The 26,753-nt window shown below is 39.7% G+C and overlaps 4 protein-coding genes across 4 annotated transcripts; 2 read left to right on the plus strand and 2 right to left on the minus strand.

Annotated features, from left to right (window-relative positions):
* The first annotated feature begins 4,592 nt into the window (after positions 1 to 4,592).
* LOC108100818 (proline-rich extensin-like protein EPR1) lies at positions 4,593 to 8,103 on the plus strand. Its single transcript, XM_017204886.2, has 3 exons — positions 4,593 to 4,743; positions 4,832 to 5,052; positions 7,127 to 8,103. Exons 1-3 carry the CDS (start codon positions 4,726 to 4,728, stop codon positions 7,479 to 7,481), a joined length of 594 nt encoding a protein of 197 aa, XP_017060375.1. The 5' UTR covers positions 4,593 to 4,725; the 3' UTR covers positions 7,482 to 8,103.
* A 286-nt stretch (positions 8,104 to 8,389) lies between these two features.
* LOC108100816 (trypsin beta-like) lies at positions 8,390 to 9,286 on the minus strand. The gene has a single exon (XM_017204883.1). The coding sequence runs from the start codon at positions 9,256 to 9,258 to the stop codon at positions 8,494 to 8,496; it is 765 nt and encodes a 254-aa protein (XP_017060372.1). The 5' UTR covers positions 9,259 to 9,286; the 3' UTR covers positions 8,390 to 8,493.
* Positions 9,287 to 10,283: 997 nt separating this feature from the next.
* On the minus strand, positions 10,284 to 10,967 carry LOC108100824 (trypsin alpha-4-like). The gene is made up of 2 exons (XM_043209397.1): positions 10,555 to 10,967; positions 10,284 to 10,474 (listed from the first exon to the last, which is right to left on the minus strand). The coding sequence occupies exons 1-2, from the start codon at positions 10,958 to 10,960 to the stop codon at positions 10,284 to 10,286; spliced, it is 597 nt and encodes a 198-aa protein (XP_043065332.1). The 5' UTR covers positions 10,961 to 10,967.
* Positions 10,968 to 13,446: 2,479 nt separating this feature from the next.
* On the plus strand, positions 13,447 to 26,265 carry LOC108100825 (kinesin-like protein CG14535). Its single transcript, XM_043209384.1, has 7 exons — positions 13,447 to 13,675; positions 15,351 to 15,754; positions 17,558 to 17,885; positions 19,043 to 19,297; positions 20,560 to 21,150; positions 21,788 to 22,826; positions 23,537 to 26,265. Exons 2-7 carry the CDS (start codon positions 15,413 to 15,415, stop codon positions 24,381 to 24,383), a joined length of 3,402 nt encoding a protein of 1,133 aa, XP_043065319.1. The 5' UTR covers positions 13,447 to 13,675; positions 15,351 to 15,412; the 3' UTR covers positions 24,384 to 26,265.
* The last annotated feature ends 488 nt before the right edge of the window (positions 26,266 to 26,753 follow it).

Below are 26,753 nucleotides of genomic sequence, written 5' to 3' on the forward strand. Positions count from 1 at the left end.
ATTTGCGACGCAGAAGAAATTTATCAAGTGCTGATTTGAATCGAGCAGCGTTTCAATACGATAGCACCACTGATTACAGCTTGCATCCTAGCGTTTGCATTGGGCAAATGGACGTTGTTTGCGAGTATTGCGGTGCACTGAAGTTTTCCGGAGAAACGCCTGGATTATGCTGCTTTAATGGTAAAGTTAAATTGCCATTGTTGACTCCGCCACCTGAGCCATTGTATTCGTTGCTTTGTGGTGAAACACAAGAATCACGCCACTTTCTTGCAAATACCCGAAAATACAATGGTTGTTTCCAAATGACGTCATTTGGGGCAGATATTATCGAAGAACGAGGATTTAATCCGACATTTAAGGTTTTTTTTTGTTTGTATTACATAGAATATAGTTAAAGAATAACTTACTTTATCTTAGATACAAGGGCAGATTCACCATCGAATTGGATCATTACTACCTTTCGAAGATACACAAAAAAATTTTTTACAAATATATTTCATGGGCAACATGAAAGAACAACTTGATCGACGTCTAGCGATCAATGAAGGGATGAAGCGAGCAATTCTTCAAGACTTGCAGTGTCTGCTTCATGAACATCATGCGATGGTCAGGTTGTTTAAGAGTGCTTTAGAGCGCATGCCAAATGATGACTATAAAGTTGTCATAAAAGCAGATAAACGACCATCTGGAACACACGAAAGGACATTTAATGCTCCAACAATAGACGAAGTCTCCATCCTGATTGTGAACAATTTGATGAATGAGGAGATACATTATTGGGTTTTACTCTTGATCAAAGATAAGTGTTACCTCATGTGCGGTTATATATTAATCAGGTTAAATGCCAGCGCCAAATCGTGAATGAATTTAATCGAGAATAAGAACGGGAACGTGAATATGATCACCAGAAATTAAATTTATTAGTTCAAACAAATGTACCCCTGTTGAATTCACAACAGAAGAAAGTTTATGATATTTTAATGAAGGCAATCGATGAAGAAAAAGGTGGTTTATATTTCCTAGATGCCCCTGGTGGTACTGGCAAGACATTCCTCATGTCATTAGCTTTAGCAACTGTTCGGGCGAGATCCAACATAGCTATTGCAGTTGCTTCTTCGGGAATAGCAGCCATATTGTTAGAAGGATGCCAAACGGCTCATTCAGCATTAAAATTACCGTTAAATCTTCAAATTATTGAAGAACCAACGTGTAATATTGCAAAACACTCGGAAATGGCCAAAGTTTTAATGGTATCGAAATAAAATTTTTCCTTTTCATATATAAAACAAAAAAAATGTTCTTTATCTTTTAAACACCAAACGAAGTTTTACCTAAAACTATCGCCATCTGGTGGCGGAACGGAGTTCGCTGGGTTTACTAGTTTTATATATTTATTAAAATTAAATTTAAAAAGCTTAATTTATGTTTGTATATATATTGAATAATATATCTGCATAATGTATCTGCAGTATTATTTATAAGCCGAAAAGATTAAAAAGATTGATTAATTCGGAGCATACATATTTAATACACACAATTTGTTGTCATCATTCCTTTTTACTAAATAATTTTAAAGAAAATACTGAATGGCGAAATAAATTGATCGGTGGTTTTAATTAAATCAATCAAATCCAATACCTCAGGCTAACATCAAGTAATCTTTTATGATAAATTTGACTAAATGCAAATGCTTTTATAATTAAACCATGTCTTTTGGGTAATGCTCACCTGTTAATAAACCAAATTTACTTTAACATTTATGTTTCCTGTCTGACAGGCATAAAATAAGACACTTTACGTTGAAAAGGCTTTACGCAATAAACATAAAATGGTTCGGTTTATTTGCCTTAGTTGAAATGATAGTCGTACAATTATATTGATTTATTTTCTCTTGCTTTTAGCCAAATTACTTCAGAGGAAAAACTGTTGCATTGATTTATAAATTTGATGTGGCTTTATTATGTTACGAGATCGTGCGTAATTATTCCGCTTCTGTATTTTCTGCTGAGGAAAATAATGGGTCAAGGGTTGTCGTGAGGAAAATATCTCGCGGATATTTGCATCGGGAAATCAGGGGGAAATTGCCCTAGGACGCGGACTAACCACAGATGAACCTGCACCTGTTTCAGCATCGTGAATGCAGCATAATTTGGCGCGACCAACGAACGACGACGATGATGACGACGGTTTTGAATGTGAAAGATGAGCGTGGAAAATTAAGGAAATGCAATCCGTGAAGAGGGGAGCAGCAAGTGCAGTCGCCGAAGATGAACAACAAAATCAACACGGCCCGCCATTTGGCTAACGGCATTATAAATGATGCCATCGAGGAAAAGTGACAGTCTCTGGCTCTCCAGTTGAAAATCTCAACGGTTGCAGGTTGCCAGTTGCGAGTTGCAGTTGCAATACCGCCGCTCTGTGCGGTGTCGTCCTCCGTTTGGCGCCACTGGCCACTGGATTATGACATTTCACAAAATTCCGGCAGCATTTGAGCGGGAGTGGCCACAAAATGCGACCAAGGATCGCCCGCAATCGATGCAAAAATGCTGATTGCCATTTATAGATTATGTGCATAAATCAGGGAAAAAGCAAGCAAATCATAGCTTTGGGGGTTATGAGCCATGGAAAAGTTGCGAAACGTTTTGCCAATCATAATTTTTTCCATCAGTCTTCTCTAACGCAAATTGTCATGGCCGGGGCGTAAATTATTAAATAAGAAAAATACCCCAAAAACAACAGCAAAACTTACCAGCAAACAGCACAAAAAAACACCAAAAAGAAAAAAAAAGCAAAAACAAATTGAAGAAATTCAAAATATTGCAAAAACAAAAAACAAGAGGTGAAAAATTAAATAAAATGCTTATGGAGATGGGGCGACCCAACAAGAGCGTGAAGCTCATTATGAAGCTTCGTGGCCAAAACGCGGACAGCAATTACAAAGCCAACAAAACCAGTAACAACAACAACAATAACAATAACAGTTACAGTAACAATAACAATAACAAGCGGGCCGAAAGACAGAAAGAAGCTGGCTAACAAAAGGCCGAAAGAGCATGAAGAAATGAAATAAAACCAACACCAGATTCAGTCCCACTCCAGAGCACAAAACCTAACCCCCATCCCCATCCCCATTCCCAATCCAAGTCATTCTCCGAATCGCCAGCTAAATGAGAGTGAATATCCACATCCACATCCATTGAAATTGAAAGTGAATCGTGCCACACGATCCGATCCGATACGATCCGATTCGGAGTCCAGACTTGGTTACGAGTCCACTGCGACTGGATCCTCCAAATGACCAAAATAACAATTTATCCACAGAAACCACATATATAATAATGCAATAAGAAAAAAAAACTGAGAGATGCAAGAAAGGGGCAATTGTCTTTGGCTATAGGTTCGAAAGACAAATACTCTAAGGGGGAAATCTTTTCACAGGTATATAAAGATGCATAAAGATAATAGCTCAATTTAATAACCTCATCTATAAAGCTTTTATAAACTTACAATACATAAAAGAGACTGTATAAATGCATTACAAAAATTCTAAGAAAACGTATTTTTAAGAACGTTTTTTAAACCCTATTATAACATTTTAACATTATTTATGTTATCAAGAAAACAGCGAAACCTCGTAAAACATAAATACAAAAAATGGAATGTGAAAAACGTTTTACAAAGACAAATCTTTTCCGTTGTTTTAAACTTATTATTATATATTATTAAGAAGTTTCGTTTTTTACAAAAAACCTTTTCAAGAAACCAATATAAACGTAAATAATATTTTTTATGTAATGACCTCAGAGTAAAAATAGTATTTTCTTTTTAAATACAACTTACCAGCATTGGTGTTACTTAACAACACGTTGTTTTGACAAATACAAAATATATATTATTTTCGGTCGTGGAGATCTTTATGTAGGCAGATGACCCTTTCAAGTTGACTACCTTCCATAAAACCTTATATTTCCTTCCCTTGAAGTTAATTGACCCTTAAATAAAACTTCTGGTTGTATCAGTTGCTGAGGGGTTTCGAAAACAACAACCATATAAACAAATTTGATGGCCTTGCTGAAATTGTATCTCCAGCCTCCAGCTAAATTGTAAACACAATGAACCTTTCGAGTTCCTTATTTTCCCCTTGAAAATAATCCTAGTTGCCCCCAAAAAAAGACTCGACCACGACACATAAAAAACCACAAAAAAAAAAAGAAGCAGTAAATCGAAGAAGGAAAACCCAAAAAGCCAAGAAACGGTCAGCAAATGTTGCAGTTTGCAGTTGCAGTTGCAGTTGAAGTTGCAGTCGGCGTCGCAGGAGCTGCAGCCTCAGTTTCCCCACCAGATGACTGGCCAACTGGTGGCCGCGGTAAACTTGGCTTAAACATTTCAATTTCTTCATGGCTACGAGCCGCTCTTTGCCAACTGCTCAGCCGGCGTCGACGCAGGCAGCGTCTGCGCAGCCAACTGCGGCGACAGAAGCAGAAGCAGCGCTCTTGGTCGTCGTCTTGAATTTTACTTAATTTTTATTTCACGCGCTGCGCCGCTATAAAAGAAACTGCAACAATCGTTGTGGCATGCAGTAAGAGGTTCCGCGTCGAAGCAGCACCACATCACCAGTTACCAGTAACTAGTAACCACCAACCACCAACCACCAGTAGCACCGAACCACCTGGCGAAGTGACAAAACCCGAAACGGATATAGCCAAAAACTAAAGACTCCCAAAAATGCAGTCCAGTTGTGTGGTATGATCATGTGACCAACCGAGCTACGGAGTTCCCGTGATAAAGTACCCGTAATAAATTGTGTTCTCCATCTCGATCTCGTCCACAGTTGGTGGTCCTCCTAGGCCTGGCTTCGCTGGTGGCCGCTCGTCCCGAGCCGCCGCGTGACTCGTACAGTGCGCCCCCCTCGAGCAGCTACCAGCCCAGCGGACCCAGCGGGGGCTACGGCGCCCCTGCGCCCCAGTACGGTCCTCCCCAGCAGCCGCCGGTGGTGCACAAGCACGTCTACGTCCACGTTCCCCCACCAGAGCCGGAGTACCAGGCACCCAGGTGAGTCCAAGCACCTCGATCTAGTGTCCTTCAGACTACAATTTTTCGAAAGCCCAAAAAAAATATTAATCCATTCCAATCCGCCAGTATAAATAAAAAGTAGTTTGTAGATCTAGATTTTCCAGAGTTCAGAAAAATTTGTTTTTACAGAAAAACGACTTTAGTTAGAAGTGATTCCTAAATCTTAAACCTAAATTAATTTATATTATAGAATCAGTTTTAATTGAGTTATAGAATCAGTTTTAATTGAGCTCTGACAGTTATTGTCTGATCATGCATGGTGTTTTTATGGTGTTTGATATTGTATAAAATCAGTTAATCTTCCTAAAATCAGTAAATTATATATTTATGAGAACAGCTATTGAAAACACCTTTTGTGTTCCGGCATTCAGTCGAGTTTTATAGTTGTTTTATATAGGCTCCGATACAATAACTTTGAGTAATTTGGTAATATATCAAACAACCAAGCAATCACTAGTTAATAGCACCAAAAGCTTGAACATTAAAAATCTTTGATAGTTTTAACGTCTTCCTTAATTTCACGGCTGTAATGAAAAGCCAAATATTAATTTTGACCAATGTGTAATGGGTTTCACATACGGAAACTTAGCTAGTGGCAACTTTTTTTCATATTTGGGGAAAAGAGATTCTTGTGTTTGGATATAAAATAGAGGTATTTGAGAACTTAGAAAAATAAACTTTTCTTCAATAAAAAGGGGTAAATGTTGTTTAACTAAACCATAGTCAGAATAACCCACATGAAAATCAGTTGAGATTATTCACACCCCTCTCACCTGTCTCCCCTGTTTGTTGATCTCGCGTGTTGGGGAGCGGTTACAAACGATCTCGCTTTATTTGTCTTGTTCCACTTAAGATTGGCAAAAAATGAAGGAAAAACACATTGTTGTGTTATGAGTATATAATCCACGGCACTTATGCAGACTCTCTCACAATTCATCGCCGCAGAGCAACTAGTGCCGCCAACTCCCAAAGATAATAACTAGACAAATGTTGCAAGACCCCCGACGCCAATCATCTAATCCGGCTCAGGGCCCTTTTGCACAGCTGTTGCCTCATTTCCAGGGTATTTAGAGGGTCGTTTACAAGGAGGAAAATTATTTAATACCAACGAAAACGAAAACGAAAGCCATCGCCATTGCCATCCAACACATTTCTTTCTTTTCTCTGATACAAAGTTTTCTGTCGTCTGCTGTTTTCAATTGGAGTTGGAAGCAATGTTAATTACCTCCAGGGGGGAATGAAACGATATGGCTCTGCAGATCGCCAAACCGTGACTAAAATGTTACCTAAGCTCCCCGCAGTACTTGCGTACATCTCGGTAGCATTTCCAAGCTAATTATCAGACGCGGAGGGACAGGAACGCGATTACCATAGGGAGCTTTATGTAAACCCTCGTCTCGCGGCGATTGTTGTGACAGTCGTTGTCATCAGCATAATAGTCATCCTCCTCATCCGATTAGCAAAACCGACAAGCAGCTGCACTTGGCTCGCCACTTTCGGGAGGTCACCATTTATGGGCAGGTCATTTGCATACACCTCGAAGTGAAACTCCTTTCTCCAGCATCACGATTCGGAATGCAGGGAGACCTCAGCTATGAGGAAGTGGGGAAAACAATTACCGCCTGGCCTTGCACCCATATGGAAATTGGTAGTCGGAAGATAAACATAAATAAGTTGAAGCAGAAAACGAGCTGATATAAAGAGGCAAACATTTTTTAGCAACATACAAACTGTATGTATCAAAACTTTTAACATAGAAAACGTAAAGATATTTCTAACCCCTTTGATACGAATTTCTGCCAATTTAATTATACAAGAAGATTTGTATAAGTAATAGAAAACAGATTATATTTGAGTTCCATAAAAAGAAGGCAGCAGAATCATTTCATTACTTAAAATACACTTTGCACAATATTAGTTCATTCCTTACCAAAGATGAAATATATTATATAAAATTATTTATACCTGTAAATTATACTCAATTTATTTACGTACTTTTACCTCTCTTGCTCCCATTTCATATTTTCCATATTTTCTTGAATTATCCTACCAGGAAACCCCTGTACGTGCCCCCTCCCCAGAAGCACTACAAGATCGTGTTCATCAAGGCGCCGTCGCCACCTGCCCCAACTGCTCCGGTGATCCCGCAGTTCCCGCAGAACGAGGAGAAGACGCTGGTGTACGTGCTAGTCAAGAAGCCGGAGGAGCAGCCCGAGATCGTCATCCCAACTCCGGCGCCCACTCAGCCCAGCAAGCCGGAGGTGTACTTCATCCGCTACAAGACCCAGAAGGAGGAGACTGGTCCGTATCCCAACAGTGTGGCGCCACCAGCTCCCGAATACGGAGCCCCAGCTGCCCCGCCAGCACCCTCCGCACCCAGCAGCTCGTATGGAGCACCTTCGCACTAAACGACCCAGCACATCCAGTCCAACCTGAATTCCGATTTGCGAATCTCAACCCAACTCATGGCAAGCTGCATATCTTATGTGTATTATTTTATGTTCTGTTTCAACGACTTTAACGCGTGACAAAGTTTACCAAGCAACGAAAAAACCCCCAATCTAAGCCCCCCCAAAACTCATATTCGCATATGAGTAGTTTTTACCTCTGAAGTTGTTTCTACCTATTGTACGAGAAGTATGCTTTCCATCTAGGCTGTTTGTTTCAAATTGTTTGTTTAGTCTTAAGATTAGTTCTTTAAGCGAACGATGCGTTATACACTCACACGAAACACACTCGATACACTCACTGCGAACTAGCCTTAACTATCGATAGAAATATCGATCCAGATTAACGATAAACGGTATATACATGATACATGATTTTCATCGCAAATGCATTTTCACCTAGGCAATCTATACCAATTTCACATTGCAGTTCCTGCACTCTACTTCTATGATTGTGAAAAGAGAGTGCGGAACGATCGAAAAGCAACAAAAAAATGAAGATAAGTAATGATACTCAAGTATGTATGTGAAAAACAAAAAACATCAATGGCTAAATAAAAGTTTAACGAATTATCTGTAAAAACAATTGACTTTTCTTATTTACCAGTGTTTATTATACCCTTTCAGAGGGTACTGTATTTTAAGTCTAAAGTTTGCAACGCAGAGAAGGAGACACCTCAAGCCCCATAAAGTAGATATATTCTTGATCAGCATCACAATCTGGATCTAACTAGACGTACAGATACGTCTGTCGGTCATTCTGTTATATTTTTTTTCAATTTACTTATATAAAATAGGTTACATACACAATTTTAATCTTTCCTTATGACCTTTTAAAATTCTACTTATAAAAGTTATTTTTAAGAAAATTTAAATGAAAACCTTGTTTTACTTTATTCTTTATAAACATTTTTATTCAACCTTCATTCAAAAATGTGGAACATATTCTTGTGGTTTTTTTTAAGATGCACCTTTAAAGAGATTCAATGGCATTTAAAATCCAGTTCCGGAAAGCAGGGACACCTGCGAAGGCTACAAATCCGTCGCATAATTGACCCAGGGTAAATGAGGCAACACCGACAAGTTGCTGGTCAACGACCAAAGGTCCACCAGAGTCGCCATTACAATTCGATTTTCCATCAGATTCGACACAAACGTTATCCTCAGTGGTGAAAAGATAATTCTGGCAATTTTGAACAAGAAGCTCTACGCCTTTTAGATGTTCCGGAGATTCCGGGAGTGGGATTCCATGATAATCTGTTACTCTCACTGCTCCCCAACCAGAAGTCTTCGCAGGAGTTTCAGGTGACGGATTCTTTTCGGCTAAGCGAATGCTCTGCACTTTGCTGGAGAACACAAGCGGCTTACTTAATCGCATAACAGCAATGTCGTTGGCATATGTTTTTTTGCTGAACTTGTCGTGCGACTTTATTGCTGCAACTTGGATGAGAGTCCCGTAGCTATTGCTCCATGAGGTGCCTGCGCGCACTTGGAATTCTTCGGCTCCAAGTTGTTTTCCTTCTCTGGTAAAGCGGCAGTGGGCAGCCGTGATGATAATGTCCTTGCTGTAAATGGAGCCACCACAGATATGATTCCCTCGTCGGTGTATAGACACCTGCCACGGAGCCTCTTCTATTTCAATATCTTCTCCGCCGATGATGCGTTCTTCCGGTTGGGGAACTCGTCCTGCGGACAGGAAGTTGATTGCTGACAGCAGAAGAAAGCACTTGATGAACATCTCGACTGGCTTGGTGGGAATTAAAGACTTCAATGTTTTCACTACCGGTAGAGAAAGGCTTTTATAGGCCAAGAATGACATTCTTATTTGAACTTTTCTTTATTTAGCCAATTGGTTTTGTTTTACTTACTTTAAAGATAAGAAAATTAAAAAATACCAAACGAAACGAAGTTGAGTTATTCCACAGCAATTATTTAAAACTATTTATAGGAACAACCATTGGCCTCATGCAACTAGAAACTTTAAGTGTTTACTTACTTATTTTTAGAATTTATTATTTATTACTGATTTAACAAATTTCTATTTCTAACCATGCATAACCCTTCTATATTTTGAGATGTAGTCTTATAACCTGTGAAAAATAAAAGTATGTTAATAAATGGTTTCAGCTTTTGAATTTTGCTTTATGCCTCTATGGCAGTGGAGCAATGTCGGCCAAGGGAATGGATTTCACATTGTCACCCATTTGGAGATTGTCACAAGGACAATCGTCGTCATCATCATCATAGTTCTCGTGGGTAAGGATCTACGAAGACTTGACCGACTGACCACCGTCATTGAAATTCGATGAGACACAGTGAGCTGTCGTTAAAATGATCTTTTCGCTGTAGATGACTGCACCGCAAATATGTATATTATATAAGTTCAGGGCAGGCTGCCAGAGAACCGAAGCTATGAACTCGGTCTTCCCTCCGGCGATTATTTTCGGTATCTTTTTGGAGGGGATCGAGGTGACGATAGAGAGCAGAAAGCGATTATATACCTTGCCAGATTTGTTCATTCCGTTGGATACAAACTGTCACTGCAATGTTAATTGGCTTCAAAAAGATATTTGGCTTTATGGATTTATCCCAACCATTTAAAAACATGATAATAAGGAACTGAAAAAAGCTGATTTATAACTTCAATGGAGACTTTTGGAGACTTACAAACTAATCGATTCCCCTCCCCAAGCAACTGATTAACATAGTAAATAAAACAGGTATACATTTTCTTAAGCAAGTTATTTATTTTCCTCGTTAAGATCAAAAAGATTCAATGGCATTTAAAATCCAGTTGCGGAAGTAAGGGACACCTGCGAAGGCTACATTACCCTCGCAATAATCAGTTGGAACCCATGCAGCAACACCGACCTGCTGCTGGTCAACAACCAAAGCTCCACCAGAGTCGCCAGAGCAACTCGATTGACCAACACGATAGGCATAAATGGTTTCATTTTTTTTGGGAAAAACCTTCTATATGAAGGTCTGCGCCTTGAAGATGTTCGGGATATTCCTTTCTAAACTCTCCTTTAACAAGTGTTACTTTCACTGGAGAACCCAAGCGGCTCACTTAGTCGCATTACAGCAATGTCGGGTCCGAGTAAATCGTGTTTATACTCCTTATGGGATTTAATTGCCTCAACTTGGATGAAAATCCCGTTGCTATTTTTCCATGAGGAGCCTGCGCGAACTTGGAAGTCTTCGGCTTCAAGTTGTTTTCCTTCTTTGGTAAAGCGGCAATGGGCAGCAGTGATGATAATGTCCCTGCTGTAAATTGAGCCTCCACACTTATGATGTCCTCGAAACTGTAAGGACACCTGCCACGGAGCCTCTTCTATTTCAATATCTTCTCCGCCGATGATGCGCTCTTCCGGTTGGAGAACTCTTCCTGCGGACAGGAAGTTGAGTGTTGATAGCAGAAGAAAGCACTTGGTGAACATCTCGACTGGCTTGGTTGGAATTGAAAACTGCAATGTTTTTACTACCGGCAGAGGAAGGCCTTTAGGCAAAAAATGACATTTTTAGTTTATCCAATTGGCTTTGCCACCTTAAAGATAAGAAAATGGAAAAATACCAAACGAAACGGAGTTACGTTATTCCCTAGCAATTATTAAAAGCTATCAACCCTTCGCCTCATGCAACTGAAAATATGAATTATTTTGTTTACTTATTAAACCTTTGCAGAAGGTGTAGACGAGTACGATTTTTGGTACAGTCGAGTCCCGATAATTCGAAATGGCAAGGGGATCACTTTTTTTACGAATTAGACGGGAATTCGATTTATCGAGATTTTTTTCAAGGGATTTTTTTTCAAGGGAACAGAATTTTTTACGAAATATCGCGATTTTTGTTTAACGGGGTACGAATTATCGGGATACGACTGTATATAGAATTTTCTACCAAATCTTGAATTACGCAGGATTTTATCATATAGCTGGCATATGAACAATCGTCGAAAATATAGAAAATTAATGGAAACTCGTAATAGCTTCGATGTTGTTTAGCCTTTAAATATTTTCTTCGCCATACATATTTAATAACTGCTTCGGCTCGCGGAAGCTAGCTTCTTCTTTCCTTTTTTTTCTTAGTCTTTCCAAACAGCTTTATAGGTTATATACAAAAAAAAGCAATCATTTTCAACAACTTAAACGTTAAGTAAAATCTAAAAAAATTGTAAGCTTTGGTTAACAAATAATAATATATTATTACATAGTTATTATTTATATAAATACACAGTTTAATAATGTTTTATTCTCGCAGTTAAATGTTTGTTTCTTCTTTTCTGTATTCCCTTTAAACTTCAAGTTTTTTTGCAAAGTCAAACAAATTTTTATTGTTTTACAGACTGCTTACGAACTTCATGTATTTTGATTAAAGTTTCAAACTGTAACGCGTTTGGCGTTGCCACCTGAAGCTCATCCGCTAGATGGCGCACCCAAGTACCGGCAAACTATACGAAAGTGCTTCCCAAACTGTGTTTCTCCTTTCACTGGACATAATCTCGGTTTCTTGTGTTTGTTTTGTTTTTTGGCGCTCGGATTGCATAAAATTTGATTTGCCCAATGCGGAAAACGTTTTTCACAGAGTTTCGCTCAAGTTTTATGATAATTAGTAACGAAACACTTTTAAAGCGGATTGGATTACTGCAGTTTTGCTGCAGCCACCTTAATAGCAATCAACATGGGCCACTTTAATTGAGCCGTTGCCGTTGTCCACTTGGTGGAAAAAAATGGAAAATAAAGGTAAAGGTAAATCCGGACAAACCCCACCCATTCCCAGGCACACATGCTTTTAAATACGAACACACACTCAACGGCTCCTTCACGAGCCTGCCAAATGTAAGCGAACTTAAAAACACATCGTTTGCATTTGGCCCCCACTCACAGCCCCTCGTACCATCCATCCGAAAAGCCCCCTCCCTGCGACCACTCCACCCATGAAAACCCCCCTCCATCAGCAGCAACTCCAAGCGGCACTTAAGTGACGCTCCAGCAGCTCAACTATCACCGTGTTCATATGTTGTTTGTGCCTTCTTATTCTTTTTATTCCAGGTACTCACGCAGAAAAAAGGTATATTGTATTTGTGCCATCGGATCCTGAAGTCCCTAAAAGCTACAGCAATAAAAATTGATATAAAGACGGGTGCAATGACCTTGTGTTTTCAAGTTATTTTAAATGCTCTTAAAATGCATAAAATTAAAAATATTGTAAACACACCATTTTCGAAAATGTTGTAAACAAATTTTAATTTCCTCATGTTTTATTCTGTGAACAACATATATCAGCGACTTATACATTATACCCAGAAATAATACAGTAGCATATATGAATACTTTCTTATTTGATATTTATCTTGGCTAAGAAAGCAATACCTTTTACATGCATCTATTAAAGGATCAGAAAAAAAAAAATGATATGTATTTATTGTTTTGTATTTTAAACTTATAAACTCGTCAATTACCTAATTTAAAGAAAAGATCAACTGACAAGCTTAAAAATAATTTTTCTTTAAAATATTATATATGTATTTTTATGCTAAATAACATTTTAAATTTATAAAATGACAGGCTCTATAACTTTAGATTTAAGAACGAGGTACTCCACTATTTTTGATGTTCCGCATCCAGTGAACAATTCGATGTCTACAATATAAACATCATTTGCGTTGTTCCTTTTGTTTTAGCCTCGCTGATTTTGTTTACCTGAGCCTCAAAGCTGTCGTTGGCCAAAAGAAAGAGATTTTCCGGAAGAGAGTGAAAGAGTGAAAGTCCGACCACCCTTGGGGTCTGGATTGAAGCGTGGCCATCGGACTTTCGCTCTTCTTTTGTGGCACGCCTGCGCCAAAGAGAGGCGGAAAACTCTTGGGAAATTCGAGACCAAGCCGAAGCCCAACAAGGAAACCCGACTTCAGTTGCCATTGTAATGCCAACGCAGTCGGCACGCGTTTGGCTTTCTCGCCTCGCGGGTTTTTTTATTCGTTGAAGTGACAAACCAACCAAAGAAACACAACAAAAATCGCAGAGAAATCGGGGAAAATCCCAGTGTGTTGGATCAAGTATAAATCATGTGCGAGGAAATCGAGGCAATTCGGAAAGTCGAAGGAGTTGAGCCAAAGATGAAATCAACAGCGAGAAATTGCCAGTCATAAAAAAAGGGTTTGTGTTTGTTCCTGTTTCGTGTGTGTGTTTGCGTGCGAGTGTATGCTAGTGTTTGTGTGTGTGTTGTGCCAAAAGGGAAATCCCTTAACCCCCCGCACAGGACCCTTAACCCCTGACTTCAGCTAGACTCCCCTATTGTGCGTTGTGTACAATTAGAAGGCATTGCCAATCGATTTGTGTGAAAAGCCAAAGCTAAAACTCAAAAGGTGGACGACGCCAATCCCCAATATAAAAAACGAGCCCAGGAAGGCAAAAAATAAAGGAAATACCCATGTAAAAGAATGGAAAAGCCAACCAAGCTACCAAGAAGTTCCCTTTTAGTTGGCAGGTGCGCGTAGTCTGAAAAATGAAGTTGAACCGACCCGAAGTTGTTGCCTGTCATTCAAAGGGAATGGCAATATAGAAGAGGCCGAGAAATGTGGTTGGGGATGGGGAAATGGGACTGCGAATCGGGGGGACAATATTAATGAAAGACGTTGCAAAAATGTCACGTTTTCCCCAGTCAAATTGAAATAATAATGAAGGCATTGAAGAAATGTCACGGCCCGCGACTGACAAGTAAAAGGAAAAAGTCCAGTGGAATTTGCATGAATATCTCAAAAGTAAAGTTGAACATAACAAGTAAAGTTGATAATTCATTCCAGTGATACAAAACATAACAAGCTTTATAGGAGCATGTCCCCTGAGCATGACATTCTGGGGGAAATTCACATTAAACATTTTCTAAATAAAGTTTGAGTGACACGACTAAGAAGGCTCATCCCCAAAGAACACTTTGAAGACATTAAACATATTCCTCAGAGAATAGAAATAATGAATAATTCAAGTTTACTAAAGAGCGTTTTAAAATATAACTTAAAAAGCAAGAAAGATATTTAATTTAAGATTAATTAAAATATTAAAACGAAACCCTAATTAAGAAAATGATAAAACAAATTAAATAAAATTTCATTAAAAAATATACATAAAATGTATTAAAAGTTACAGATACAAATAAAGCAAACAAAAATAATTAATTGCCATAAGGCTGTAACAAAGACAAATAAATTTTCTGCTAGCATTGTTTTATAGCTTCAGCAAACAATTTCAAATTGAAAAAGTAGAAGCTTCCAAACTTTGAGCACCCAAAAGAAACTTAAAATTATGCACATAAACTTTTCAAATAGAATTAAACTGATGTGAAATATGTACGACTGTCCCAAAGGAATACTTGAAAGACAGTGAAGCGCATAATTTCCCACCATAACATAAAATGCGAGGAAAATTCAACATAAATTTGATTTTATGCACAAGATGCTACAAGTGAATAAAACACGAGCTTAGTGACAGTGCGAGCGTGATAGTGATGATAGTACAGTGAAGCATATGCCCAATAAACAGATGGCCCATAACCATAAAGCGAAAGTGTTATGGCCATTACCGAAGGACCCTTCTCGGCGGCAGCACCAAATAACTTATGCCCATCGGCCCGAACCAAAATCGCAATTTATGACAGGCCCGGCAACTATTTAAAGAGCCATAAAACCCCCAAAAAACAAACAAAGTTTATGGGGAGTGACGATTGCATTTTAAGATCCCCAACATAAAACAAAAGCCAGGATTTTGGGTGGCCCTTATTAACTCCCAATTTTATTGGTCTTCCCTCCTTTCCCTTTCCCAACAAATAAAAAAGGAAACGCAAGTGCTTCCAGCAATAAACTTCCACCAACTGTGGCAACCAATAAGCAAGGAACCATGGCCACCAGCACCTCGAATCCCTCCCGGAACGGTGGCTTCTGTGGTGCACTGCAGCGGGCCCCGCCCCCCATGCCGCCCACCCTCATCCGCCGGCTGAGCAGCCGGGAGTGCTACGGCGTGGGCAAGGTGAAGGTCATGCTGCGGGTGGCGGAGCGGGACAGGAACTCCGCCGGAGCGGAGCCGGACTTTATGGCCCTGGACAGGAAGAAGCGACAGGTCACGCTCACCGATCCCAGGAACGCCTGTCCGCCGCCCCAAGCCGCCCAGGAACGGGCGCCCATGGTGGCCGCGCCCAAAATGTTCGCATTCGACAACCTCTTCACCGCCGACGACAAACAGGTGAGTTTCCGGAAAAGAATATATATGGTCATTGGAAATCTCTACAGATGTCTGATTTTATTGGGTCTGTCTATCTATCTAACATTTAGGGTTTATTAGAATTTATTTCTTTATCACTTTGGAGAACTGTAATTGTATAATAAAAACCTATCCATAACACATCAGCAATAACTTTAAACAGAATTTGCATCAAATACAATTTGGAATATAGATAATGACCATGCCAAAAATCTACTTTCATAAAAACCTCTTTTTGTGGCTGAAGTGGTTAATATAAATCAATTAACATTTTCAGCAAACCATAAAAAAAATTTAAAACACCTATATTTTTTTATTTTTCAAATAAAAATATTTTTTTTATTTTATGAGATTTTTATGTCGGCAATAAGCATCTTTATAAAAAATTAAGTTACAAACTTATTAATTACAAAGCAGTTGTCAAGATAAGAAATATATTAATGTTGATGTTGACATAAATTATCATAAACATACTCAACTGGTAAATAAACAATATCATAGCCTATTAATTCTCAATTAATAAATTCAACACTCATCTGTCAACTTAGTAAAAACACTGTTTACATTTAATATTGACATTTAAAGCCATTCATTGCGGTGGGCCTTCCCATCTACAAAGATTAATATTTTCAGTGAATTCCGAGACTTCAACGTAACTTGAAACTTGCAACTTTTAGAGTTTACTTTTCCTTTTAAATAAACAACAATTTTCAAACCCTCTCCAGTTATTATTTGCCCTATGCAAATGAAAAAGTTTCCCAAAGCTAAATATTGAGTTGCAATTACAAAAGTTTAATTGAACGTGAGAATCTTATTGTGGAAAAGAAAATAACAATGACAAACATCTTTGTGTTTCGTGGATTATTTTGGAGGGAGACAAATGTCTCATCTCAGGCACAAAGTTGTGCTATTTAACTTGTTATGAGATTACAAAAGAGGTGTTAGTAATTCTTGAGAATAACAAGTCACCACAAAATACCATAATCAATCTTCATAATTCAGAGCAAGCAAAGTTCTTTTTTGAAGATTTATGACCCTTGAAGTGCAATCACTCATAAGGCAATCCCTCAGCCCGAAAGAAAGAAAGAAATACCCCCAATAGAATTAACACATACGCGCATTGTCCTCCCCATCGGATCTAATCAGCAATCGAATTAACCCCGCAATCGAACCCAATTCCAGCCATTAAGGGGAGCCCATTAGTATGCCTTGTTGGCCACCACCCACTGACCTCGAGTCCACACCTACTCCATTTCTATTTCACTGCGAGAAACTCATATCATATGTGGAAATGGAAGGTTTATGTTTTCTTATCAAAAAAAAAAACAGTTTCGTTTCTTAACGAGTTAAATATTACAAAAAAGATCAGTTATTTTTGAAGTAATTCAATTAATAATTAAATTATGAAGTTCAAGTTAAAAAGCTCTAAATATAAAAGACAAAAAATTTTGAAAAAAAATTTGAATAATTTCGAGACTCAAAGATACGAACAAGGCCAAAAATTCTTAAGCCTATAATAAAACTTTCCAGGTTTATGGAATTTATTAATGAAAGAGAGGTTGTGAAAAACTTAATTTGAATTATATCCCAAGAAGAAATCAATAAAAAAAAACCATATTTCATTAGCTCAAACTAATTAAATAAGAAATATTCAAGCTTAAATGTACTTAATAAATATTAGAACTACCGTAAAGAAAGGAATTACCAACTTTATTGATATGTAAAGGTACCCATTAAATTATTAACTCAGTAATATTTTCTCTCTGTGTATCGTATATATTCCAGTCGGATGTGTGTGCATCGGCGCTAAGCGAAGTGATACCCGCCGTGCTCGAAGGATCCGATGGCTGCCTGCTGGCCATGGGATATCCCGCCACCGGACAGGGCCAAACGGTTCTGGGGGAGGTGGGAGGCGGAGGTGGGAATGCCAGTGGCAGTGGGGGGGCGTGTTCCCTGGGAGCAGCCCCCTGTGCCATCGCCTGGCTCTACAAGGGCATCCAGGAGCGGCGGCAGAAGAGCGGGGCGCGGTTCTCGGTGCGGGTGAGTGCCGTGGGTGTCAGTGCCACCAAGCCGGATGCTCTGTCCCAGGATCTCCTCATCTCACATGCAGCCGGTAAGCATTCAGCAGGGGAAGGGGGATGTGGAAGCAGGGAGACATACCACAGTGTTTCCAGGTCAACTATTTCATTTGCAACAATACTATACAAACCAAAAACCAGCTGCATTTTTCATTCAAGCTTACACAAGTCTAGTTCGTACATGTGTTGTTTTCCATTTGAATGATAAAAGGTTTATAAAGATTTAAAATTCATTAGAAGAACATGTACAGAAATATGTATATGATTTGAAAAAATGTCTTACGTTTCAACGAGTTTAATTTAAACAGGAATAGACTTACAAATAATAAAGAATATGGCTGTTCACAAAATAAAGCTAAACGAAAAAAATTGAAATCTAAAATCAGCATCATATTTACAAGTTTTTAATAACGCACAGAATTTAGTTTATTTTCTAAAGTAGCTATATATTTTATTTCAATAAATTTTAAACACATTTTTAAAGTAATCAATGCACATATTAAATTTATTAGAAAGCATTTATAAAATGTTATTGTTGTTATGTTATTAAAGCGATGCAATGCAGTACTGGTTAGTACCAGTAGGCAAAAGGTTATAAGGCAACTTAATTACCTAAAGTAAATTATTAAAATAAACAGAATAGAATATTATTCAGGTGTACAATTTGTAGTTGCTTTCATTCGAAAGACCAGCTGGTTTCCGTTTAATTTAGCTCTTTATCTTTAATTCCGGGCAGTTAACGCTGGCCTCGCAGCTTGCTGGTCCACCTGTTAGCTGCCAGCGGGCTGAATCGCCGCCAGGATAAATGGCTCCTTGGTGGGCGGGAGCAGGGAGCAGGGGGCGTGGCATGGCGTAATGTTGCCCCTGGGCCAAACAATGATGATGATGACTGGGGCGGGTCGGGGTCGTAACTGGCCCAATTTGAATAAACTTAACCTGGGCAGCAGTTCCGACACCTCAACCCCTCTTCCATTATCAACATCCGCCCCCCGCACCCCCGCTTATCCGCATTGGCATCCGCATTGGCATCCGCACTTCCCCGTAGAATACGGCGTTTATTCCCACATAAAACCTAATGCCCTTTTCATTCACTCCCCGCTACTTCTTTTTTTTCGGTCTCAATACTGGAACTCCGGCTCATTCTGCGACTCCAACGACTCCGACTCCAACAACGGCAACTACGGCTACACAGAATCTGACGACTCCCCGGGGATTTATTTGCGTGACGACTTCCTTGGCGGTCCAACGGAACTACGTGCACCCACCGCCGAGCGTGCCGCTCTCTTCCTCGACTCGGCGCTCGCCGGACGCTTAAAAAGTTCCGCTTCCACGGGATCCGGCAGTTCGGGCGGTTCGGGGAGTTCGGGATGTGCCGCCACCCCCCTGGAGTCCGCCCTCATCTTCACGCTGCACGTCTACCAGTACAGCCTGTCCCGCAAGGGAGGTGGTAAGTGTCCATCACACTATTGTTGTTGTTGTTATTGTTGTTGGTTGTTGCGCCCATGCCCTGCAAAGGGGGTGTTATGAACGTTATGATGTGCGGGAATGCCAAGTTTGTAGCAGTTAATACCCGCTGAAACACAGGTGAAAATCTAGATGAAATATAGTTGAACTTTCATAACTCAATTCTTAAGTTAGCCACAAAATATTGCCTGTATTGTGATAGGCAGAAATATGAGATTTTAACCAGTTAATGTCTGTGCAAATATAGGAATACATGTGTAGAAAATGCATTAAAACAACAATAACTTTATTCCCTTTAAAACAGTGTTTAAATCTCAGAAATCTCTAGAATTCAATATTAACAAAAAGATCAGCAACGGTTTTTAAGTTTTATTTATAAGACAATTAGGAAACACTCATCATCACTTAACCTCTGTTTAACAATTCTTAGTCAACGTATTAATTCATTTAAGTGATTATGGATTAGAATTTCACTTTTCATATTGATTTCTCTAAAACCATTTCACAATCAGCAAATCCTGTATTTATTTTGATATTTGTTTTGCTGAACTAGTGTATTTTATTCTTCGGTTTCCGAACTGTTCTTTTCACTCTTGTTATTGCTATTGTTGCTGCCACTTTTGTTGCTGCTGCCACTCAAGTGGCCCGCTAAATGCTTCACTACCACTAGACGGCAGCGCCATTAAAGTGTCGCATTTCCTCCACTCTAACACCCAACGACCGACCAACTACCCAACCCCCATTTAAACCCACTCCCACCCACTTCCCTTCTATGCAAACAGAGAGAAAAATAGAACAAACTGTCGCTTCCATTTCGCCCAATGATTTTAGAAAAGCTTTGCCAGGATATAAATAGAATTTTAACCCATGTCAAAGTTGGCTGAACTTTGATTAAACAAAATTTGTATTTTTACACACTCCTAATGTATAATTCCTGAATCCAGAGTTATGACCTTACAACCTTAATATAATATTAATAAATATCTATAAATAATAAACTTTGTTTCTTGGCATAAATATTCAACATAAATCAAACCTTAAAATCAGTTATTTTCAGTTTCAGTTTTTACATAATATTTTGAAATTTATACAAAAAGAACACATTAAATCTTTTGAAAAATTTATAACGTTTATCATTTAAATCTACTCAAAATATAAATTGAATATATAATTTCTCAGTAATTACTTCACCATTTGTTAAATCTCAAACTGATTTCTCCTCCAATATTTTTTTCCCCTGTGCAGTTGCTGGCGGTCGGAGCCGTTTACATATCATCGACCTGGGCGGGTGTGCGAATCGCAGCGGGGGATTGCCGCTGTCGGGGATCGGGAACATACTGCTGGCGATTCTTTCGGGGCAGCGACATCCCCCACACAAGGACCACCCGCTTACCCCGCTGCTGAAGGACTGCCTGGCCCCCATCACCTGCCATGTGGCCATCGTGGCCCATGTGCGGCCGGAGCAAAGCTACCAGGACGCCCTCTCCACGATTCAAATCGCATCCAGAATTCATCGCCTGCGTCGCCGGAAGCATCGGGTTCCCATGCCCCTGGCCGTGGGCTTGGCCCAAGGACTCGGCGGCAATGGCTCCTCTGCGGGATCGGGGGCAGATCCATCGAGTTCGGAAATCTCCGCCGACACAGTCATCTACTTGGGACCCAATGACGACGCCACGGATGGGGAACATCCGCCCGTATATCTGCCATCGCTGAGTGCGGGCGACAATCGCGGGGTGATGAGCAAGGCCCTCAAGGGGAGTGGTTTGGAGAAACCCCCCTCGAAGTCAGCCTGCAACAGCCCCATGATGATGAAGAAGGCCATGGCAGCGGAGAAAGGTGAGTGGAGGAGATAGAATGGAATTTTTATTAGAACGGCATGGTATTAGAATGTAATTTTTGATACAATTAAGTCAGGGGTGCAACTGAAATCTTTTCAGATTTGATGTAATTAGCTACAAAGCACAAAAATATTTAACGGTGCCTTCTAATAAAACTTCAAAGAATTTTCATCACCTTGGTTATATGGGTCTCATAAATCTAAAAAGATTTTATATAACTTGCTAAACAATTTAAAAATTTTGAACAACTAGGTAAAGGTGCCCCAAAAATATTTGAAGATTTTTATTTTTAAAACTCTATAAGTACTTATCCTTTCCTTTAACGAAAGTGTCCTAGACTTTCCCTAGACGTAAAGTATATTAACTTGTCGCACGATTTTAAAGTTCGAGGGTATATTCCTAATAGGACAATTTTTGTAAAATTAAATAGTTCTTGGTTAAAGTTAATTTTGAAGAAGAATTTAAGGTACACAAATCCTTTTTAATTTTACAAAAACTTTCCTTTAACATGAAATAAAAGCTGTTAAAGGTTATAATTCACTCATGCGGAAGTCTACCTTTTACTATATTTTCATGAAAATTAAAGTAATAATAAATTTAAAGGAATTATTTCGGTACTATCTAAACATTTTTAGCCAAAAAGCTGCCGGGGAGCAACACAGGCAGTCTGAAGCGACAGGCGGGAGCGGGAGCCTGCTCCTCGCCGCTGATTCCCCACGAGCAACCGCAGGCCATGGGCTCGCCCATTCCGATTCCCCGGCACATGGTGTCCAAGGGATCGATGGTGCCCTCTCCCAAGGGATCGCCCATGCGAAGAGCTCATCCGGGAGCGGCACTCGAACAACTGGAGGCGGGAATGAGGAAAATAACCGAGGAGCAGTGGATCGATGGACCGCGCGTTTCCCGGGCCAAAGTGGCAGAGGCACGTCATCTGATGCGGGAGGTGAATCACGTGAAACAGTGCGAAACCTGGGTGGATGGCCCAAAGTCGCAATCCTGCAGATCCCTGACAGCCGGAAATCTGCCAGCAGCCGGAGCGAGTCAGACGCAGGGATACGGATTCATGGACGCCCACAAGAAGACCATGATTCGCCAGTGGGTGGAGAACCAGACCACGCAAGTCTTCCAAAGTACAGTCTCCGCAAGCAACTCGCCCACGGCTCTGCACTGGAAACTGTCGCAGCTGAAGCAGAAGTCCCTGGATCTGCCGGACAGACCCGCTTTCAATCCGGAGCCCTCCTTGGATCTCAATCAGCCGTGCTTCGAGAGCCTTCCCCTCTTGGATCCCGCTCCTCCTGATGGAGATGAGGACGAGGATAGCGGTCCCTCGGAGGTTCCTCCTGCTCTTCCATTGCTCGACGATCCCCTGGGCTCCAGGGATATATCACAGGACAACCTGCACAGGATGCTGTCGAGGCACGTGTCCAGGGAGCAGCTCCACGAGGCTGAACTGGTGGCCAGTAGGGCCTCCTCCTCGCATCATCCCTCGCAACGGAGCATCGACTGTGGCCTGCAGGTCACGGAGGAGGAGATCGCCAGGACCATGGCCAGGGATCGGGATCACGACCACGGCGCTCATCCCCTGGCTGCTCTGAGTCACACGGACAACATATCCTTCGTCTCCAGCTTCAACATGGCCTGTGAATCCTTCAGCGAATGCGGCGAGAGGGCAAGGTGAGTGTGAACATTTAATCATTTAATCAAAATAAAATAAAGATTTTTATTTGCTAGTCATGAAAATGAACTCTCAAATAATGTTGAATTGTTTTTTAAGTAAGGACACGTTTTTATGTGGATTGGATTGGATTCTTAGAAAAAAGATAACTAAATATTTTTGTTGATTAAAAAGTGAAAAGATAAAACTACGTTAATTTTTATTTTTTGAACTGCAATGATTACTTCACTCTACTAGGAACCTTTTAAAAGGCTTTTAAATTTTAATCATGATGATTTTCCTTACAACTAATTTCTGTATTGAATTAATGTAAAGAGTTCAAAGTTTTTTACTAAAAAGTAGGAAAAATACTTTCAAAAACTCTTATTAATTTAAAGCCATAAAAGTCATTTTAAAACTGAATACAAATATTTTAATATTTTTTTATAAAATATTATAATAGGTCAAGTAAAAAGTAATCCATTATTTGTACATGAAAGTCAAAGCTTTTTTTTATGTTTAGAATAAACCGATTTATTTCAAATAAGCACAATTTTTCAAATAATGGATTAACTTTTACTTAATAGGTCAAAAGTTCCTAAAAGCCAGTTTTTATATTTTTCTACAAAATAATATTTGTTTCGGAAAGAATTTATTTGGTGTTTCGGTATGCACGAAAACTTTTAATTAATCATACAACTTTTTTTTGTTTATTTCTTCCTTTTAATAGACACCAATTTGATCAATTGGCCCGCCTGCACGAGATATTCACCTCCCAACTGGCGATGGCGGAGGTCACGCCCTCGGCCGCCCTCTTCCGAACGGATATAGGGAGCGTTTTCAGCGAGCCCGTCTACCACTTCAATGTGGGCCAAAGTAGCGTTTGCAGTGAGCCAGCTTACCGATTGACACCCAGTCCGCCAAAACAACCTTCTCACAGTCCGAGTCAAGGATCACTGCCCAGTTTGAATGGCATAATGGAGATCGCCGGGATGGATGATTACGCTCTACTCCGCCAACCAGATGGAGCTTCCGATCCGAATCTGCAGAAGGGAGAAAAAAGATTTACCCCCCAGCACGATGATATCTGCGAGTTGGATGAGAAGGCCATGGCGGCGGCGGTGGGCAAGAGGAACTCCCTGGAGGACACGCAGCACAAGCTGAATGAGATCACCAATATTCTACCACTGGCTGCCCAATCAAGACTTCCCTTGCTGCCATTGAACACCAGTTCCGAGGCCTACGACAGTGGTCACGATTCCAACTCCACGCCGAGAACCTCCAAGCACTCGGGAATCTCCCGGAGGGCAGAAAGTGGCTACCACAGTGTGGCCACCGTAAGGGATTCCGATGAGAGCAGCTTTGCATCCGGAATGTCAAAGGGTCAGCGACATCGCATCACGATTTCCGGATCAGGAGCAGTCACAACGACGGGAATCGGAAATTATCAGAGGCAGTGCCACAAGAAGCGACATCGACAGGATCAAGCTGGAAACAACAAGGGTCTCTGCAACTGGCTACTGACTCCCTTTTCCTGCACTTATCCAGAGACTGAGGGTGAGATCAGCGATTTTTAAACCAACGAAGACCGCATCCAAGTCCAAAACACCCACCAAAACAAAAGAAAGAACGAGAAAAACCGAGCTAGTCTAGCGCATTCAAAATGGCCAAAAAAATGAAACAAGCAAACATAAACCAAAAATGGAAAAATATCATACAGTTTTAGGAAAACACGACTAGGATGAGGTAGAAGGATAGGGGATCTTTGATAGCGACTGATTAACTTTTACTAGGCGACGGCTGCCACAACAACAAAAACAAAACAAGAAAACACAAACACAAAAAATAAGGGAAAACAAAAACCAGTGAAAAGGAAAAATCAATTTTAAAGTAATCTAATAACTAACCCAATTACCTAAATAACTCATAATTAAATCAGTGGGTTGCGAAGCTGTAAGGTAATTTGAAGTTCTCATAAAAGAATTTATTTATTATTATAGAAAAAAGTCAAAATACAAGTAAACATATCTTTGGAACCATCTGTATTTAAATTTAAAGAAACCCTTTTTGAAGCTAATTACTTACCATATCTTTTAAATATCATACAATCCAGATTTTTCTAGAATTTTTAAAGCAACGCATTTCTATTGCCTTACAGTTGTGTAACCCACTGTCTACGCTATAAATCAATCGAATCAATCACTCACTCACTCACTAAATACACGCATAAGTTCAAACGGGGCTTTAAATATCTTAAGTTGCCAGCTAGCATAATGTCGGATAATCGGGACAACATTTGAAGTTAAGGAATTAAGGATTCTTGCTTGAAAGAAAGTCCCGACCATCCCTATTGTATCTATAAATATTGAACATAATATATTATTAACATAATCAGGCTACAATCACTATGACTTTACAATGCAGAGATACATCTATATACATACACTATATATACACGCGAACATATATATATACACACTCAATATACATACATATATCATATAGCTATTTATTGTTTAGTTTGGGTTATCTGTTCGGGCAGTCGATTTAAGATCAAGTATGCTAAATGTTGAATGTTTGCTTATTCAAACGATTTATTGCCAATTATAAGTTACAAAATGTTTAAATTAATTGTTAGTTAGCTAAAGTTATACACATCTACTACTAATCAAGGACAAGAGCGACAAGAACCACTGACTATAAAGCGAAACGGTTTTTGCACAGTAGACAAATGTTAAACATACAATTTTGTTGCCATTTTTGCCTAAATAAACTATGTTACAAAACGAAAAACGAACAAAATGAAATGAAACCAAACGGAAGCATGACGAAAATTCAACAAAAAATAAATAAATTATATATATTTATCAGAGATACATATTCTATAAGGAAGGCGGATCGATGGATGATTTTAAGGAAACCTAATGCATATTCTATATAATTAACGTAACAAATATATTACACAACACATAATGAATGCCAGCAGAATGAAAGACGCCCGGAGGTATGCAACGATTTGTGCGCCTTTTGGGGGAATAGCTTCAATTTTGTGCCGCATTTTGTTCGTTTCGATTCGATCACCAAACTATAATTAAAATTATCGACATTCCTTCATTGCCTTTTTAGTCAGCGTCATCAGCATATAAACAAAGCGAAATGTCTAAGCCATACAACACACACTAATTATATTGCATTATCCATACATATTTCGTACAATTATTATTCCACTTATCAAGCGTAGTTAATCACCCACAAAACCCGCTCTCGTATGCTTTAAATTCTAAACATAATCACCGAAAGTCCCAAAAACTCCCCCTCTCACACGAAATCTTCTTTCAACCCAAATTGCAATGTGCAACCTGCTAAATCCAACCTACGTGCATATATATAATATGATACATCCAAACATACATACATCTATGATGGAGTCGTCGACTTCGGCGCTGAATACAGACTAATTATTTTTTATAATATAAACAAATTGACAGCTGGTTTTATTGCTAACTGGGTGGGACTAACATGAATGCGAATACGAGGGATGCTCCATGGAGCTGGTCTTATGTAGACCACTCCGTTTTCTGGCTTTTGGCTGGAGCGCCATTTGCCTCAGTTGTTGGGCAAATAAAGTTGACGTTTTATAGATAGAGACATGTGCGATACACCCATCCAATGTGTGTCGTAGATCTAAACGTGGCACTCCCCCTTCCCCCTCCCCTTCCCTCGTGGAAAACCCCCTCCGTTTCACCCCAAAAACAGATGATGGAAACGTGCGGGTCGGTGAATTGTCGAACAATAAAACACGAAAAGGAGAACAGGACCTCGTCGATGTGAAGTTTGTATACCCTGCTCGAAGGGGAGAAGCTTGCATAGGGAAACATTTAGCGGGGTAAGTATGTGGAAAAGTCAAGCAAATGTGTTTGCACTCTGCTCGATAAATACTGGAGTCT

The sequence above is a fragment of the Drosophila ficusphila genome, unplaced genomic scaffold (genome assembly GCF_018152265.1).
Source record: "Drosophila ficusphila isolate 14025-0441.05 unplaced genomic scaffold, ASM1815226v1 contig_855, whole genome shotgun sequence".
Taxonomy (NCBI): domain Eukaryota; kingdom Metazoa; phylum Arthropoda; class Insecta; order Diptera; family Drosophilidae; genus Drosophila; species Drosophila ficusphila.